This window comes from Pithys albifrons, chromosome 21 (genome assembly GCF_047495875.1).
Source record: "Pithys albifrons albifrons isolate INPA30051 chromosome 21, PitAlb_v1, whole genome shotgun sequence".
NCBI classification, from domain to species: domain Eukaryota; kingdom Metazoa; phylum Chordata; class Aves; order Passeriformes; family Thamnophilidae; genus Pithys; species Pithys albifrons.
In genome coordinates, this window is record NC_092478.1 from 8,533,893 (window position 1) to 8,549,602 (window position 15,710).

At 54.9% G+C, this 15,710-nt stretch overlaps 1 protein-coding gene across 2 annotated transcripts in view; it reads right to left on the reverse strand.

Moving 5' to 3' along the window:
• DOC2B (double C2 domain beta) overlaps nucleotides 1-6,967 on the reverse strand; it is a 32,062-nt gene extending 25,095 nt beyond the window's left edge. For both annotated transcript variants that reach the window (XM_071575145.1, XM_071575144.1), the window contains exon 1: nucleotides 6,440-6,967. In XM_071575145.1, the coding sequence (XP_071431246.1) occupies nucleotides 6,440-6,770 (331 nt within the window). In that variant the 5' untranslated portion in view covers nucleotides 6,771-6,967. The remainder of the gene's footprint in view (nucleotides 1-6,439) is intronic.
• Nucleotides 6,968-15,710: the final 8,743 nt, after the last annotated feature.

Genomic DNA, 15,710 nt, shown 5'->3' on the forward strand with positions numbered 1-15,710 from the left:
TCCCTATTCTTCCATTGCTTTAATTTTCCCCTGCAATAGAGATAATTTTAAAGGTCCTGAAAGGCAGTAAGTAATTCCGTGCACTTACAGCCCCATATAAAATGTTGGTAAATGACTCCTCAGGAGGAACAGAAATTATCTCCTGCCATTTCCAAGCAGGGCTGCTTTTGGTGGGTGGCTTTGTGTGCTCCTGCTTCCTTGGGAATGACAGTGCCTTGATCAGGTCCAGTAGCACATGATGGGGCAGCAAGTGCTGGGGCAGCTTGAGGACTGACTCTCTGAGCTCCTAAAACCTTCCAGGGTTATCCCTGGAAAACAGCAGCATCAGTTCCTGTAGCCTTCTGCAGCCAAGTCTGAGCTCATGCAGCATCCACAGCACTCTTGGTCTATGCACAGACCTGTATGGGATGCTGCTGGCAAGTCCTGTGCCTCCATGGAGTCAGGGATGGATCCCTGATGGCAGCACTGACCTCTGCCATGCAGCTCCAGCCACAGCATCGCCACAGGATTCAGCATCAGCCAGGGAAGGAGAGGAGGGGAAGGCAGGTGGAAATGGGACACTTCTGAAAGTCGGCATTGCCAAGGGCTATTCCATTAAAATGCACCCTGTGGGAGGTTTTGGGACATGCCCCAGGCACAGCAGAGCAGGCTGGGACACAGACATTCCTGTCAGCATCTGGACCACATGGTGGTCCTGCCTCCCAGGACTCTGGTCTGCTGCTGCAGGCAAGGCAGGATGTCCCCAGTTCTACAGAAAAACTCAGCAGGGACAGGATCCTGAACACAGGCAGGAGACCCTCCTTCCTTGGAACATCCACAAATGTCTGTTAAATAGGATCAGGTATGAGAACCAAGCACAACTTTTCTTTCTTGCAACTGGTCCCTGCCTGACTGTGGGTTTTTCACTTAAAATCTACAGTAATTAGTATTTCTTCATTTTGGAGACACAGCACCAGACTCTGGAGCAGGGAACTGCTTCTTCACGAGGTTGGTTGATGGATGCTCTTCTGTCTTCTCCAGGAGGAGTGTTCAGAGGAACACTTATCTGCTCAGAACAGTTCAGAGATGCAATTATGTTTTACAGCACTAAATGGTCCCTGATGTCAGCAGCAATTAGACTTTCAGCAATTTCGATTTAGAGATGGCCTTCAAATCTCTCTCTCTTCCTTTAATGAAATACAGTATTGCAATTAACAACCCCCCAAAATTGCCTTCAATGTTAAATACAAAGATGAAAGATCTGGGAACCCCTTGAGTTTGAGCATGGTGGAGCAAGGGGTGCCAGTTCCCTTCTCCAGCAGGGCACTGTGTCTCCTCCTGCTCCCTGGAAGCAGGGAAGGGCTGAACAGGCTGGTGGGGAGGAGGCAGTGGGAGGGCCCCTCGTTAACCAGCAGCCGTGGCTCCTTCATTAGCAGAGATGCTGGAGGCCACGGCCCATATGCTGCCTTCATCGCTGTTGGAGGAGGGATGCCCGGACAGACTCTGCTCACACTCATCTGCTGGCCTAACCAGGTGCCCTGTGTTCAACTCCAGCACTTCAGGGTGTCCCTGTCCATGGTCACTCCCTGGGAACAAGCATCTGTAGGGGCTGAAGGCTCCTTGGGTGACCAGGGACACAAATTGTGAAGTCTCTTCCTGGCCCACTGATGGGGTGGCCAGCAGGAAAGTGTGAGAGCTCACTCCACACCAGCACCTTCCTGATACCCATCTACCCCACGGGAAACCAGACAGGAGCTAAGTCAGAGTCACTCCAGTTAACACCCTGTGTGTCCCTTGGGAGGGCTACATGAATACAAGCTCCCTGATGCCCTCAGACCTTGGTTCCACCCTGCCCAGTACCCACACACATTTCTTTGGCACAGGCAGCTGGGCTTGTGGTCTGGTTGGCAAAGCCATGCTACAGGCGCTGCCGAAATCAGCAGCGGTTTGTTTAGTTTCCTGAGTAAAAAAATACTTCTTTTGGCCTTATCTGGATTGAAGAGACAATTCAAAGCTTATAAATAGCAGTGGCAGCATATGCTGAGGAGCTGCATTTCAGAAGTAAATATCCTCCCTGTTCCAGTGCACATCTCCTCTCGCCGTCTCCTCTCCCTCCCCCTGTCTGGCCAAAAGCACTGCCAGGTGACTTGCAAACCCTGCACCCCTTAAGACGTTCTTCTCTACGTCTTTAAGCAGCCAGTAATTATTATCTCCACGATGGTTTTGCCTGCCTAATTATCTTCTTTGCTCAAAATAAGAGTCTTCCTAAATAACTCGTGTGGTGCTGCTTGCAGGAGGCGTCACGAGCCGCCGTGCGCCACGACCGGCCTCTCAGCTGCACTTCGGAGAAGTCGTTTCCATGTGGCTGCAGCTCCAGAGCTCATGAGTCTGCTCCTCCCTGAATAAAACTGGGCATGCTACAGAGTTGGCTGGGTTTGTGCATATATGAACAGCCCTGGCAGGAACAGCACGGGGCAGCTCTTCCAGGGATAGCAGCTCCCGCTGCAGCCTGGGGTTTCAGGCTGTGTCCCCAGCTGAAAACCCAGAGCCAAACACATAGGGAGGAGGGGAAGAATTCCAGTGTGACCACAGCCTCTTCCCAAAGCCAAACAGCAGCTCAGGGGAACAGGGCATTTCTCCAAGGGCTGGAAACTTGCTGGCCCGTTACAGTTACTGCTCCCTCCAGTGCTGTCCCCCATGACAGAAGCCCCGGCAATGCTTCCTCCCAGGGGCTGTGTCTCTACCTCTGTGCTGCTTGTGCAGAGATTTCAGAGACCTTTAAAAATCTATCAGGTACAAATTCGTGCTGGTGCTGTGGAGGGGAAAGCGCAGGCAGTTGAGGGGAAGCAATCTGGGTGAAATCAGGGGAGATGGGAGACAAGAGCCAGCTCCTCACAGGTGGCACATTGCCATCTAGCTGGCATTTGCTTCTTTTCCTTGCAAACCAAGTTTCCCTGGCAGCGTGCTGCCCAAATGGGTGGGAAGCATCCCTTGTGGCCAAGGACCCCAGGGGCCACGGCACTGCTGCTGTGACTGGGCACCAGCCAGGGGAACCAAAGATGAGGTGACAGCCATGTGTCCTGAGGCACCAGGAGTGAATCCCCCCTTCCCAGTCTCAAATCCCAGCTGGTCCTCTCAGCTCACAGAAGATGCTAATTCTGGTCCAACAGCACCAAAACACCTTTCTCACGACATTTCCCACCTCTCCTGCTTCATTCCACCTCCTCAGCAGCTACACAGGGGACAAACCTGCTGCAGGAAGAGTCCTGCTTTGTACAGCTTGGGCTCTAGTCCCAGAGGACAGAGAAGGTGCAGGGCAGTGATGAGTCTTTCTCCCAGGATGGCAGCAGGTGACCCCCACAACCCAGCAAACCCTCAGAGCAGCACTGCTGGGAAGTCTGATGGGAAGAGCTGGCTCCATGCAATTCCCAGTAATCCCAGAGCCAGGCCAGATGTCTCCACTCATTATCTGCTTTGTTTGTTCTCTGGCCCTGCCTGATCTCTGCCACTCGCTGCATTCAACAGGCTGGTTGAGAGGTGTCCCAGAGCCATCAGCCTGAGCTTCTGCATCAGCCTCCCATGACTGGCACCACCTGTCCTCCCACCTCAGCCAGGTCCCTGCCCATCTCTGGAGGGATCTCACCTGCCTCCTGCAGCCTGGGGATTCTTAGTTTTCCAAAGAACCAATCCCATGCACACACACCCTGCCATGTCCCTGCTCCCTGTGGATGCCAAACCACTGGGTCAGGCCACCCTGCTTGAATGGGAGCTGACACTGATGCTTCTCCCAGGGTTGCATCCGGAGCTGCCCCATCCCAGGGAGAAGCCATCCAGAAGAAGGCAGCTCCCACCAGCACCACAGACACACTGAGGGCTGCCAGGTGGTTCTGCAGCACAACTTGGGAATGGATTAAGGAATGGAGTGCAAGGACTGAGCCCAGCTGAGCCACAGCAGGGCCAGGCAGGACCTACCCTGCCCTCTCCCCACAACCCTTTTGGAGTGCCAAAGGTTTTGCAGGGATGGCAGCTCCGGTTCAGCCGATGCCACCCTGCACAGCTGCTGTGACAGAGCAACACATCCGTGGCACCCACCAAGCTGGCGCTGCTGGAAACCCCAGCCTGGAGCAGTAACTCTGGGCAGAAATGAGCTTGGGGAAGCCCAGACAAATGCTGCATTTCTCCAGGCAAGGGCAGCTCTCCTCCCAGCCAGCCAGCCAGCAGCACTGCTTGGCACTGGAGGAGGGAAACCCACAGGCAGGTGGGACAAATGGGAAAGAGCTCTCCTCCTCCAGATGGATCCAGCCATGGCAAATCCCTCTCCCTGCCCCTCTCTGGGACTGGGCTGGGAATATCTCTGGGGAGTGAGGCAAGATGTCCTGCTGACTGGCAACACCTCGATTTGTGGGTGCTGCAACCAGGGTCTGACACCACCATCTCCAGAGACGTCAGTGAACTCCCTGAACCCTGTGTGTCACCCAAGAGGACTGACACCACCTAAACCCCCAATGCTGTCCTGATGAACGGCAGACAGGTTCTCCAGAGGAAATTTAGTTCAGGTGACTAATGCAGCAGCCCTGAATCACCCTCCAGGGACATGGGGAACTGAACAACACTGCCCAGCGTAGCTGATGGCTCAACTCAGACTGCACAAATCCCCTCCCAGCTCCCTGCCTCGGAATGGGGACAGGGAGCTCTTGTCTGGCTTTACAACTTGGCTGCTAAACATGGGGGAGTGACAGTCTTATCCTGCACATTTATGCCAGCCAGTGTTCTGAGGGTGGCTGGGGCAACCTGTGCTGTCCCCACAGATGTGACACCAGCAGTACCATCTCCCCACTGTGCTCCTGGCACTGCTGTGCTTGTGCCAGCTGAAAACCCACCACATCTGGCGAAAGAGCCTCAGCAGTTTGCTTGACACCTGTTACGCTGCAAGAAACACTCTCCCTAACACCAGCCTGGGTGAGAGAAACACCCACCGGCCCTCGGCACGGAGCCGAGCCCTTCCAGCACTGCCAGCGGATAAATGTAGAATGCAGCACCCTGGGCTATTTCCATGCCAGTCACCTGGAGAAAACACTGCACCCTGGGGCCCTGGGTGCTTTGGCCTTGCAGTCCAGTTGCTCCTATTTCTACTGCCAGGGTGAGCAAAGACGATCTCATAATTAGAGCAGCAAATAACCCAAATCCGGTTAAAGTCACTGTTAACTGCCCGGCCAGGACAAACGCGGCTTAGCAGAGATGTTCTCCCTGGGAGTGCTCAAGCTCTCGCCTCTCCACAGAGAGCATGACCCCGACACCGGGATGGGGAGAGAGGAAGCAGCAGTTTGGGGCTGGCACCCAACACACAGCCTCTCCTGGGGCTGTAGCTGGCGGGGAGCACGGGGATGGCTGTGCTGCCCTGCCCTTCAGCTAGCCCTCCTTGCGGCCACGCTCCAGGGTCTGGCATAGATGGCAGCAGGTCAGGCCAGCCCAGCGCCCAGCAGCGAGGCCGAGACAGGGCTGTGACATTCTGCACAGGGAAAGCCACTGCCTGCCTGGCACTGGGCCGTAAACAGCTCAGCTTCCCTTTCCCCCAGGACGAGCACACAGCACTGCTCAGCAGCACCCGCTCCTTCCCTCAGCATCTCCCGGCTTCAAACTTTGTGCTCAGCCCCTCGCAGGATCTGGCTCCTGAAGGCTGGGCTGAATGGAGCCCTTGGGTTTTATCCGACTCCGAGGGAAATCACATTATCCCAGACACCGTGGCTGGCAGAGCCAGGCAGCAGCTGCCTCGCAGCCTGCAAGCTCCACCGCGCCGGGTGGGAAGGACGTTTTGGGTGGGGAGGGGTTAACCCTTGCTGCAAACACCTGCATCTACCAGAGCCGACGCCTTCTGTTCCAAAACCCCCCTTGGTCTCCCGCAGGGCTCTGCCTGCAGCTGGAGGGTGAGGAATGGAGGAATGACATGAGGAGTTTGCCGAGGGAGAGGGCACAGATCTCCCGGGCAGATGCCATTCCAAACCCATCTCCGCAATGTTGAGCCGGGCCATGCTGGAGCGTATCGCCAGCTTCACAGCAGGGTGGCTGGAGCAGCCTGCACTACCGAGGCAGGTTAACCGAGGGGCTGAGCCCAAGTGACAGCCTTCGGAGGCACAGAGCCGAGCAGGGACGAGGCAGAGAAGTGCACCAACCACAACAGCAAAGCACAGCAACTGGTGGCTCTTGGGAGACTTCCCTAGTTTGGGTTCAGCCCAGCCTGGCTGCAGCAGGGACACTCCCAGGGCCCTCAGCACCCTGGAGAGGTGCCGTGCCAACTTCCCCAGCTAAAGCTGGGGGCTCCTCACTGCTGCAGTGTGATCCCAGGGATGGGCAGCATGGCTGGCAGCCGGGAAGGGCACACGACTCAGGCACCAAGATGGGCAACCGGCGCAAAGACCCACCCTTGCCCACAGCACACTCCCATGGAAACTTAGGAACTTACTGCAGTCGTCGGACTCGTAGCCCTCGGGGTCCACCACCTCCTCGGGCGCTGGGCTCTTGGCCGGCTGCTCGGCAGGCGTCGTGCCATACGCTCCAAAGAGCTGGTCCACGTCCTCATCGTCTTCCCGGGGGCCCTCGGCGGGGCTCACGGAGGGCTGGCTGACCGCGGGGCGCAGGGCACTGCTGCGGCCGACGGCGGCGGGGAGCCCGCGGGGGAAGCGGGGGAAGTAGTCGGAGATCTGCTTGATGGGTTTGATGGGGCCGGGGCAGACGTCAATAGCCATGTGCTCCTGGATACTTATGGTCATTTTCTCTCCTTTGCGGAGTGTCATGCATGCGGCTGTCGGTGCCAAGCCCCTCCGGAGAAGCCCGGACCGTGCGCGAGGGAGCCGTGAAGTTTGTGCCGGGGGCTGCGGAGGCGGCTGAGGAGGGAGGCTCCGGTGGGCACCTTACGTGGTTCTCGCGCCCTGAGCCCCAGACACCGCACACATGCTGCTGCCGCCAGCCCTGGCGCTCGCACAGCCCCTGATCCTGCCAGCGCTGCCTGGGAATAAATGAGCGAGACGGAGAGACGGATAAGAGGCAGGGGGTGGGCTCTCGGGTGATGTCACCAGCTAGCAACAAAGCGGTACCCAGCAGCGGAGGAATGAGGGCTGTGGCCGGCCTGCCGCCCCGGCCGCACGGCCACCGGCGTGGGCAGCCAGCCCTCCAGCCCTTCCCTGGCACAGCCCCGGGGGCAGCAGGGCAGGAGTTGGGGTGATGGGCTGTGGGCTTCGACCCACCTGCCTGCCACAGCAGGGCTGGTCCCTGCCAGACCCCTCCGGGGGTGGGGTAGAGGTCACCACGCAGTGTCAGGAGCCATCGTCCCGCTGCGTCGCATCCCGGCGTGCTGCGGAGAGGGTCGCAGGGCTGCCCCAGTCCCCAGGGGTGGTGGCAGCCCCCTGGGATGGTGGCAACTCCGAGGGACAGTGGCAGCCCCCGTGCCCTCCCGGCTCACCGCAGGCTGTGCCAGGGAGGTGCCTGTGCTGCACCCTGAGCCGGGGCACGGGTCGCCCACTCCCCACGGCACGCAGAGGCAGTGCCAGCCCACATTCGGAATCCTGCTGCCATAGCTGCCCCCAGCCCACACCAACGCCCCCTCCAGAGCTCAGCACCGGCCGGGCGGGCTGGGACTGAAGCACCAGGGGCTGAAGCAACACATGGCTCCTGCTCCCGGCCCGGGCGGCACAGCCGTTCCCTGCCTGCGTGTGGCTGTGGCGTGGAGCGATGCCGCAGGGAGAGCATCGCAGAACAGCAAGTGACGGGCCGGGCCAGGGCTCCCTGCCAGCGTGGCCATGCTCAGCACCCCACCAGGACCCTCAGGCAGGGCCAGAGCCCCATCACCAGCCAGGACAGGGACAGGCTCCCTGCAGCCTGGCACAGGCTCCCTGGAAAATGCTGAGCTGTGGTTTGCTCAGGGAGTTTATCTCAAACTGCTGTTTTTACTAATCTCCTCCTGTGTTCAGATCAATAAATCTGTCATTCCACAAGCTACTGGAAGTGGACTTTTGAGCAAGGAATTCCAGAAGAGAAATGCTGTGAGAACATGGTGCAAAATGTTGCTCAGTAACTCACCTTGCCCAGGAAAATGTGTCTGAAATATTTTAGAGGGGCAGCTCCCCAGTGTAGCCTCTCTGCTGGCTCAGGCAGAGCGGGTCTGGCCTGAGGCTGGGACACACAGTGTGCTCTGGTCACCCAGCTCCACATCCAGCTGCTCACAGCTGGTACCTCCAGGTAACCTGACAGCACACAGATCCCCTCCCAATGTGCACAGAGTTGCAGTCTCCTGGAGGCTGCCATGCAGGTGTCTGTTAAAACCAAAGCTCTGTTCTTCAGAGGATTTTCCCCAAAACCCAGCAAAATGACACCCAACCTTTTTGTCTAATGCAGAGTTCAGTTTTCATTCAGATTTTGGTAAATATTAATGCACGTCCCTGACTCATAACACACTGACACTAGGCAAACCTAATTTGCTCTCACTGGGAAGCAAATGTTTCTCTCCTGAAGCATCCAAACTTGTCATTTCTCTGTATCCAGACATGATGCACATGGATGCTCTTTCTCAGGACCTGGGAAAGCAGGAGGCTGCTCACCACTCCTTCCTCTCCCTGCTATATTTTCACTCTGAGGGGGTTCCTGCCTGTTGTGCAGGGGTGATCCATGAAGCAAGAGCAACAGCAGATCCAGCCTGACACAGTTTAACCCCCATCCCACATTCCAGGACTCCCAGGACATTAATTCAGATGGAAATGCCACTTGCTCTGCATGTCAAGGCTGAAAATATCACAGGTAGATTGATGGTAGGTGGGAAGCACAAAGAGGTACCTCTGGCTTTGGAGCAGCCTGGGTGCAGCATCCAGGATGTGGTGTGGACTCAGTCAGAACAAAGCAAAACTTGTGCCTGATGCCCAGAAAGAAAGCAGCAATTTCCTCTAAGAAAGGGCAAATAAATAAATAGGTAAAATTAAGTTACATATGAGAGCCAAATGTTGTTATTACCATTACAAAAGCGTCATCATTTCAAATGTTTCCTCAAATTGCACAAGACCCACATAGCCAAGGATTGGTTATAGGTCAGAAAATCAAGGCACTGTGAATTAAGGTGAAAACCTGAGCAATTCCTCCTCCTGCATCAACAGCCCACAGCCGAGATCAGGGCCCAGCAGGACGAACTGAGAGATGCTCAGCTCACCCAGGGATGCAGAAAAGCAACAAGGGGACCAGAAAAAGGGAAAAGCAGAGGCAGAACTGAAGCACACAAGGCTCCCTGAATCAGGGCAGGAGTGGCCCCCAAGGGAGACCCTGTCCCCAGCCTTATAGAAACAAACCCAACATTTAATGCTAATAGCCCAGATGGGACTTTCTAGTCTCTGACTGCTCTCAGGCCTACTGAAAGCAGCTGAAGCCTTTCCTTAGCTTTTAATGAGTCCTAAAGCAGCTTGGGAGTCCTAAACTAAAGAGTCCTAAACTACTCTTTTTTACCTTCTCATACTGCCTGAGTGTTTCCTCCTGGGCAGCACAGCCCCTCATTTTCCAAGGGCTCCCCAAATGTGGCTGGGAAGGCTGCACAGCCAAGCATCACACACTGCCACTCATGACAACATGGAAGGTGAAAGGGACAGAAATAGAGTTGGCCTGGGAGACAAAAGCAGGGCTTGGAGATACAAAGCCAGTTTCCAGGTAAAGCTCTTAATTCCCACCGTCTGTCTAATGCCCTGGAATGTGACTTGATTTGATCCCCAGCCCTGCCAGGGCGATTCAGAGCTGCTGCAGTGCCCACGCGCGTGGCCTTCACTGCCCCGAAAAGGAGGATGTGGATTCCTCACCAGCCCCCAGGAGGGAAGAGAGGAGAGTTTAAACATTAAGATGCCAATTTCTGCAGCTGGAACCACAGCTCTGCCTGTCAGGGAACAAAGCCAACGGATACCTATCCCAGCATGAAGGGAGGACATCCTTCAGAGAAGGTGGAAGTAGCCATCAGAGAGTGAGCATCAATGCAAGATGATGGAGAAGAGCCCATTGTCCCTGTCAAAAGCTGTGTTTTAACTAAGATACCTCCCAGTAATGCCTGAAAGTTGTGACAAGATCCTGAGCTCAGCACAAGTGACATTGCATGTGGGATGCAGGAACCATCACTCCAATACCAGCCCAGGCTCAGGAAAGCATCCTGACCCAGGACAGCCCAGAGCTTAATTTAATTGTCCTGAATGGGGCACAAGCAGAGGTTTAAGCACATCCAGATAAAAACTGTGCAGAGCCAGGCAACAGCCTGGATTCCTCCTGTGATCAGGGAGCTCCCCTGCAAACAGGGAAACAGAAGGAATATTAGGAATATTCCTACAGCCCACAAAACAGCAGCACACAGATTAAACATGTATTTTGTCCTCAGGACAAACTTCAACCAATTTTCTTTCAAACACTTAAGCATCAAGTTTTGCTGTTCCGGGTTTAAATCGGTAAGAACAAAGGGCAAATTCCAGTTTGATCAATTCCTTTCCAAATGACAAGTACAGGAGCAGGATGAGACATCCCGTCACTTACCAGAGATTCAGTGACTGACCCACCAGTTCTTTATTTGTCATCTCAAGCCCAAAGGACCTCACAGAACCCTTCTGTTTTGCTGGTGCTGCTGGAAAAGACCCTGAAGAGAGCACAAAGAGATGATGGCAACTTAAAGCCTCCATTTGGAGGAACTACCTCTGGATCTCACTCGAACTTGGAGGGACTCACTGCAGACTGGGAGCAGGGAGGTTTGTCAGTCCCCAGGGAGGTGACACAGGGCAGCACCAGCCTGCACAGCCTTGGCTCACATTTTGCTTTTTCCCAGCCGTTTTTAAACCTGCATTAAGCCACTAAATTACCCACAATACTAGTCATGAGAGGGTGCCAGCAGAAAACACCAGCTCAATCTGGCTGCTGGGGCAGGAATGGGAGATATCAACACAGTCAGGGGATGCCAATGCTGCTGGAAGAGACCCCTCCATCCCTCTGGGGTGACTCGGTACCTACATTGCCTTCGGTTCCCCTGGCTGGTAGGTATGAAACATATTTTTTTCTTCTTCAAATGAGCTTATCTCCAGCATGGCTGTGTGCATGGGAAGGGGGTTAATTGAAAAGCAACATGTGCCTGGCTCCTTGGCTCACTCAGGGCACTGTCTCCTGGCTGATGCACAGCTTCTGGCAACCAGGCTGCTTCCCCTGAAAGATCCCTGCCCTCGATTGCTGGCGAGGCCTGGCTGAGCCCATCAAGTGCATTGCAGAGCCTACCTGGTTAAACAACCTTTGCATTTGCTAAGGAAAGCAATAATAATAATGATAACTGGGAAACTTGGCTAAATAATCCTAAGAAGCTTATTGCAGGCTGTGCCGATTACAGCTCCCCAGCAGTGCCCATATCCCAGCACACCCCGGCCCCCACTGCTCCTCTGCAGGAACAACATCTGAGGTTATCTGTGCTCAAACAGGCCCTGCTAACAACCATCATTTGACCAGATTTAACCAACAATTACTAGCTGTGAACGAAATCACTGTGGTAAAATACAACCCACACTCGATTACGGTGCAGACACAAACAAACCCTTGCAGAAAGCCAGGCAAGGGCCAAATGCCAGCAAGGAAGAGGCCTCTCCCCTCAAAATATTGCTCAAGGTTCTCAGAGACCTTATGGAACAGCCAACTAGTGACACCTTCCTGGCCAGCACTCTGCTACCTGCAGATGGACCTGCAAGAGCTTCCAGGAGGAGGTAGGGAGGCATCTGCTCTCCCTGCATCTTCAGTGCCATTCAGGAGGGGCCCAGAAATAGGTCTACTTTTGGTAGGGGTTGATGTTTAATGTGTAGCATATGCTGCCATTTCAATGTGAATCCCAAAATAGTTGGTGTTTTGTTTGATAATTTTAATGCACTGGTTTTCCAGAGTTCTGGGAAATGTCTGCCCTCCTGTTCAGGGAGGGGACGTGCTGTGCATGTCCTGACACACCATTTCCAACATGCCAGGCACCTGCAAATCAACCAGAGCTGATAATCAGCTGCTGTAAATATCAGCTATACGGAGCACATTGTAAATACATATGGATTCCTGAGGGGTGGGTCTGTACAGAGGGTGAGCTGCAGGAAAATCCAACCAAATTATGCCTAAGAGGAGGGTGGCATCCCATCTTGGGGCATGGCACTGTCCAGAGCCCAGTCCTCAGGGGCATCTTCTTAGGAATGAGCCTTCTGTGGCGTTTTCCTCTATTTTCCCTCATGGTCTGTGAGTTGTTCCCAACTCCAGAGCCATAGCAGGCATTTGCCATCACAAGGCCAGGCAGAGCCAACCTCTCACATCATGCTGGCTCTGATTGTTGTGTGCCTGTCAGCTAAACACAGACCCACTCCCTTGCAATCAAGGGAGGGGAGAGTTCTGTGTAGCATCAACTCTTATTAAACTAATTTTATCTGCTCTCAGTGCCTTTCCAAGCTGGAGTAAATGTCCTCTGAGATTACCCAGCTGACTTGTCTTAGTAGTTTTACCCTGCTTTTACCTCTTCCTGACTGTCTCCCAGCTGCAGGAGGATGACAACATCCCCCCTCAAGACTTTCCAGGCAGGCAGGAGCAAAGCCTGATGTTTATTCTGCAGCAGCACCTTATCTTATGGTGGCTTGCCATGATGTTGGTCTGGGGAGCTGCAGTCGGGCTGGGCTCCCCTGCCTCCTGCACACCCAGCTCTTCCAACTCCATAAACGTCCAGAAACAGAGTTAACACCAGCATTTGGGGCCAGGCCCTGTTGCCATGGAAATGGATAGACTTTCTGCTCACATTTGGGGAAGAAGAGGCATTTCAGGAGTCACAACAGCGTCCAGAGTTAACACGGGGAAGCCAAGTGAGGGCAGAAAGGAGCTGAGCTTCTGGGAGGCACACAGAGAACTGCTCCCACCCCACGCTCTGAGAATTGGGAGCTGGATGCAAGCAGAGGGAAAAGGCCACCAATAACCGGCAGCAGGAAGATGCTGCAGAGCGAGCTCCGCGGATTCGTGAAATAACATCTTGGTTTTGCAGTATTAAAGAGCAATTTGGCTGCATTAAGAGAGCATTATAGCTGCTCCTCTCCCACATACACATCAGACTAACGACATCCTGTCAAAAGCAATCTACCCAAAGCCTTCGTGCAGTCAGTGTACCTGTCACAGCCCTGCCATGGCTGGTGGGGTTCTGTCCTGGCTGCTGCTCCTCCCATGGCTGGAAGTTCTCCTGCCCATCCCTGGATCATGAGGCTCAATCATGGGCTGTGAGGGAATGGTCCACTGTGGCTGCCAGGGCATTTTCCTGGCCCCGTCCCAAATCCCAGTATGGTGCCAACATTGCAGAAAGCAACACAAATGAAAGAGCAAGGAGAATGGCAAACCCATTCTCACCGTGGGGTCAGGAGGGGCAAACACCCCCAGCTTCCCTGAACTGGGCAGGGCCAAGTCCCACTTTTTTGGGACTGCAACCGCTGTGGATGTACCTGCTGGAGGTGCTCACCGGCTGGGGTGGCAATGGGGCCATGTGCTCAGCCCCTCCTGGGTGGGCAGCCAGGGCTGTGGGGGCAGTGAGAGCTGTGTGGGGCAGCTGGAGCTGGACGTGGCAGTTGGAGCTGTGGGGGGCAGTTGGGGTGTGGGGGGCAGCCAGGACTGTGGGGGCAGCTGGGGCTGTGGGGGGCAGTTGGAGCTGGATGTGGCAGCCAGAGCTGTGGGGGGCAGCTGGGACTGTGAGGGGCAGCCAGAGCTGTGGAGGGCAGCTGAAGCTGTGGGGGGCAGATGGGGCTGTGGGGGGCAGATGGAGCTGTGGGGGGCAGGTGGAGCTGTGGGGGCAGCCGAGTTTGGGGGGGGCAGTTGGAGCTGTGGGGGGGCAGATGGGTCTGTGGGGGGCAGGTGGAGCTGTGGGGGGCAGCCGAGGTTGTGGGGGCAGCTGGAGCTGGACGTGGCAGCCAGAGTTGTGGGGGGCAGTTGGAGCTGTGGGGAGCAGGTGGAGCTGTGGGGGGCAGTTGGAGCTGTGGGGGGCAGATAGGGCTGTGGGGGGCAGTTGGAGCTGTGGGAGGCTGTTGGGGGCAGTGGGATGGGGCTGCAGGAGCAGCCGGGGACAAGGAAGCCCCACCGTGCCCCAGCAAGTGGCTACACCGGCACCTGCCGGGGAGCAGGGAAGGAATTGAGGCCACAGCCCAGATGAGCAGACTCGTGCCCGCAGAGCAGCTTTCCTGGCGGCGCTGAGGAAGGCGAGCCAGCCTGCAGGATCCTCTCCTCTCCACTGCACGGGCTGTTTAGCCATCTGACCTTATGTCACCCGACTCGGGACAAAATTCCATTCCACTCTAGGGAAGCCCAAGTGTACCAGCTCTGCAGTGAACCAGGGAAAACAAACCTGGTGAGCAAAGGACAGCCACCAGCTGAAAAAAGGGGAGATGGAGGGAGAGGTGGACAGGTACAGGGCATTCCTCAAAATACAAACACTAAAATGATACCCACTGAGGGGGTCACCTCCCAGGTCACTAAGCAGCCTGAGGAGTCACTAGATGGCCCTGCTAGCCCTGTTCATCCGATCACAGTGATGGATATTAAGAGATGCTAGTTTGGCTGCTCTGCAGGCTTTCGGAAACTGGGAATCTGCTCCGAGTCTCCTTCTGGGAGGAACGGCCTCCCCAGGAGAGCACGGCAGCCAGGTGGTACCTTGGCTGGCACGTGGAGGGGACTCCCCACAACACGTGGCACCTCTGGGCCTCACCAGGCAGATGAACAGTCCTTCCCAGTCCCATCATGACCTGGATGTTCTCCTTCCTCCCTGAGAGCAGCTCTACCTGCCAGAGATGCTGCAAGTCTCTGCCTCAGCGTAATCATGTTGACAGTGAGGGGTGTAAGAGCCAGGGAACCATATTAATGAACATCATGTTGCTGGATAATCATGACATTAGCATTATTGGATTAGAACATTTGCATAATTTGGGCACGAGCTGCTACCTGCATCAAGACATATGTTTACATGAATTTACATCCATTTGCATCCCAATGAAGCTCATCTGACTGCATCCTCAGCAGCTTTCTGGGTGACCAGTCATGGCCGTTGGCAGCTCAACCCCAGAGACCATCTCCTGTTGTCAGACACAATCCCAGGCTGCTCAGATGCCAACAAACAGGAAAGTTCTCCCTCCTCCTGGTGTCACTCACACAGGATGCACTTCAACTGTGATAGACATGTCCCCTGCTAAGGTCAGGAGCCTCAGCATTGTGGTCACCCAGGCTAGAGCTGTCCTGTTTGCGGTTCTCACAAACTCTTGCTGCCCCACAACAGCCCAGCTCCCAGGATAATGGGCAGTTATCCTTCTAACAGCTGTGAAAAGAGATCGATAAAACACTCCCAACTTGGCTGCAAAGCTCAGAATTTAAGAGACCAATAAAGGGAACCCCAAATGAACTCCTTTCACTGTCTTTTCTTTTAATATCACATGATCTTTGATTCAATTACTTCCTTTTATAGGAAGGGGGAGAGAGATTCAATTACTTGATTCCTGATGTCTTAACATAGAAATATGGACTCTGCAACCATGGACCACAGAAAGGCAAAAATCCCTTCAAAGCCACATCACAACAATGTGGTGGCAACATCAGATTTTTTGGCTGTAAGAAATAAGCAGTTTCCCCTCCTGGTCTCCACAGCAGAACCTGCTCCAGCATTAAAGTCGTGCAGTAACATCTGAGCCCAAAGTCCTGCAGCCCACCCA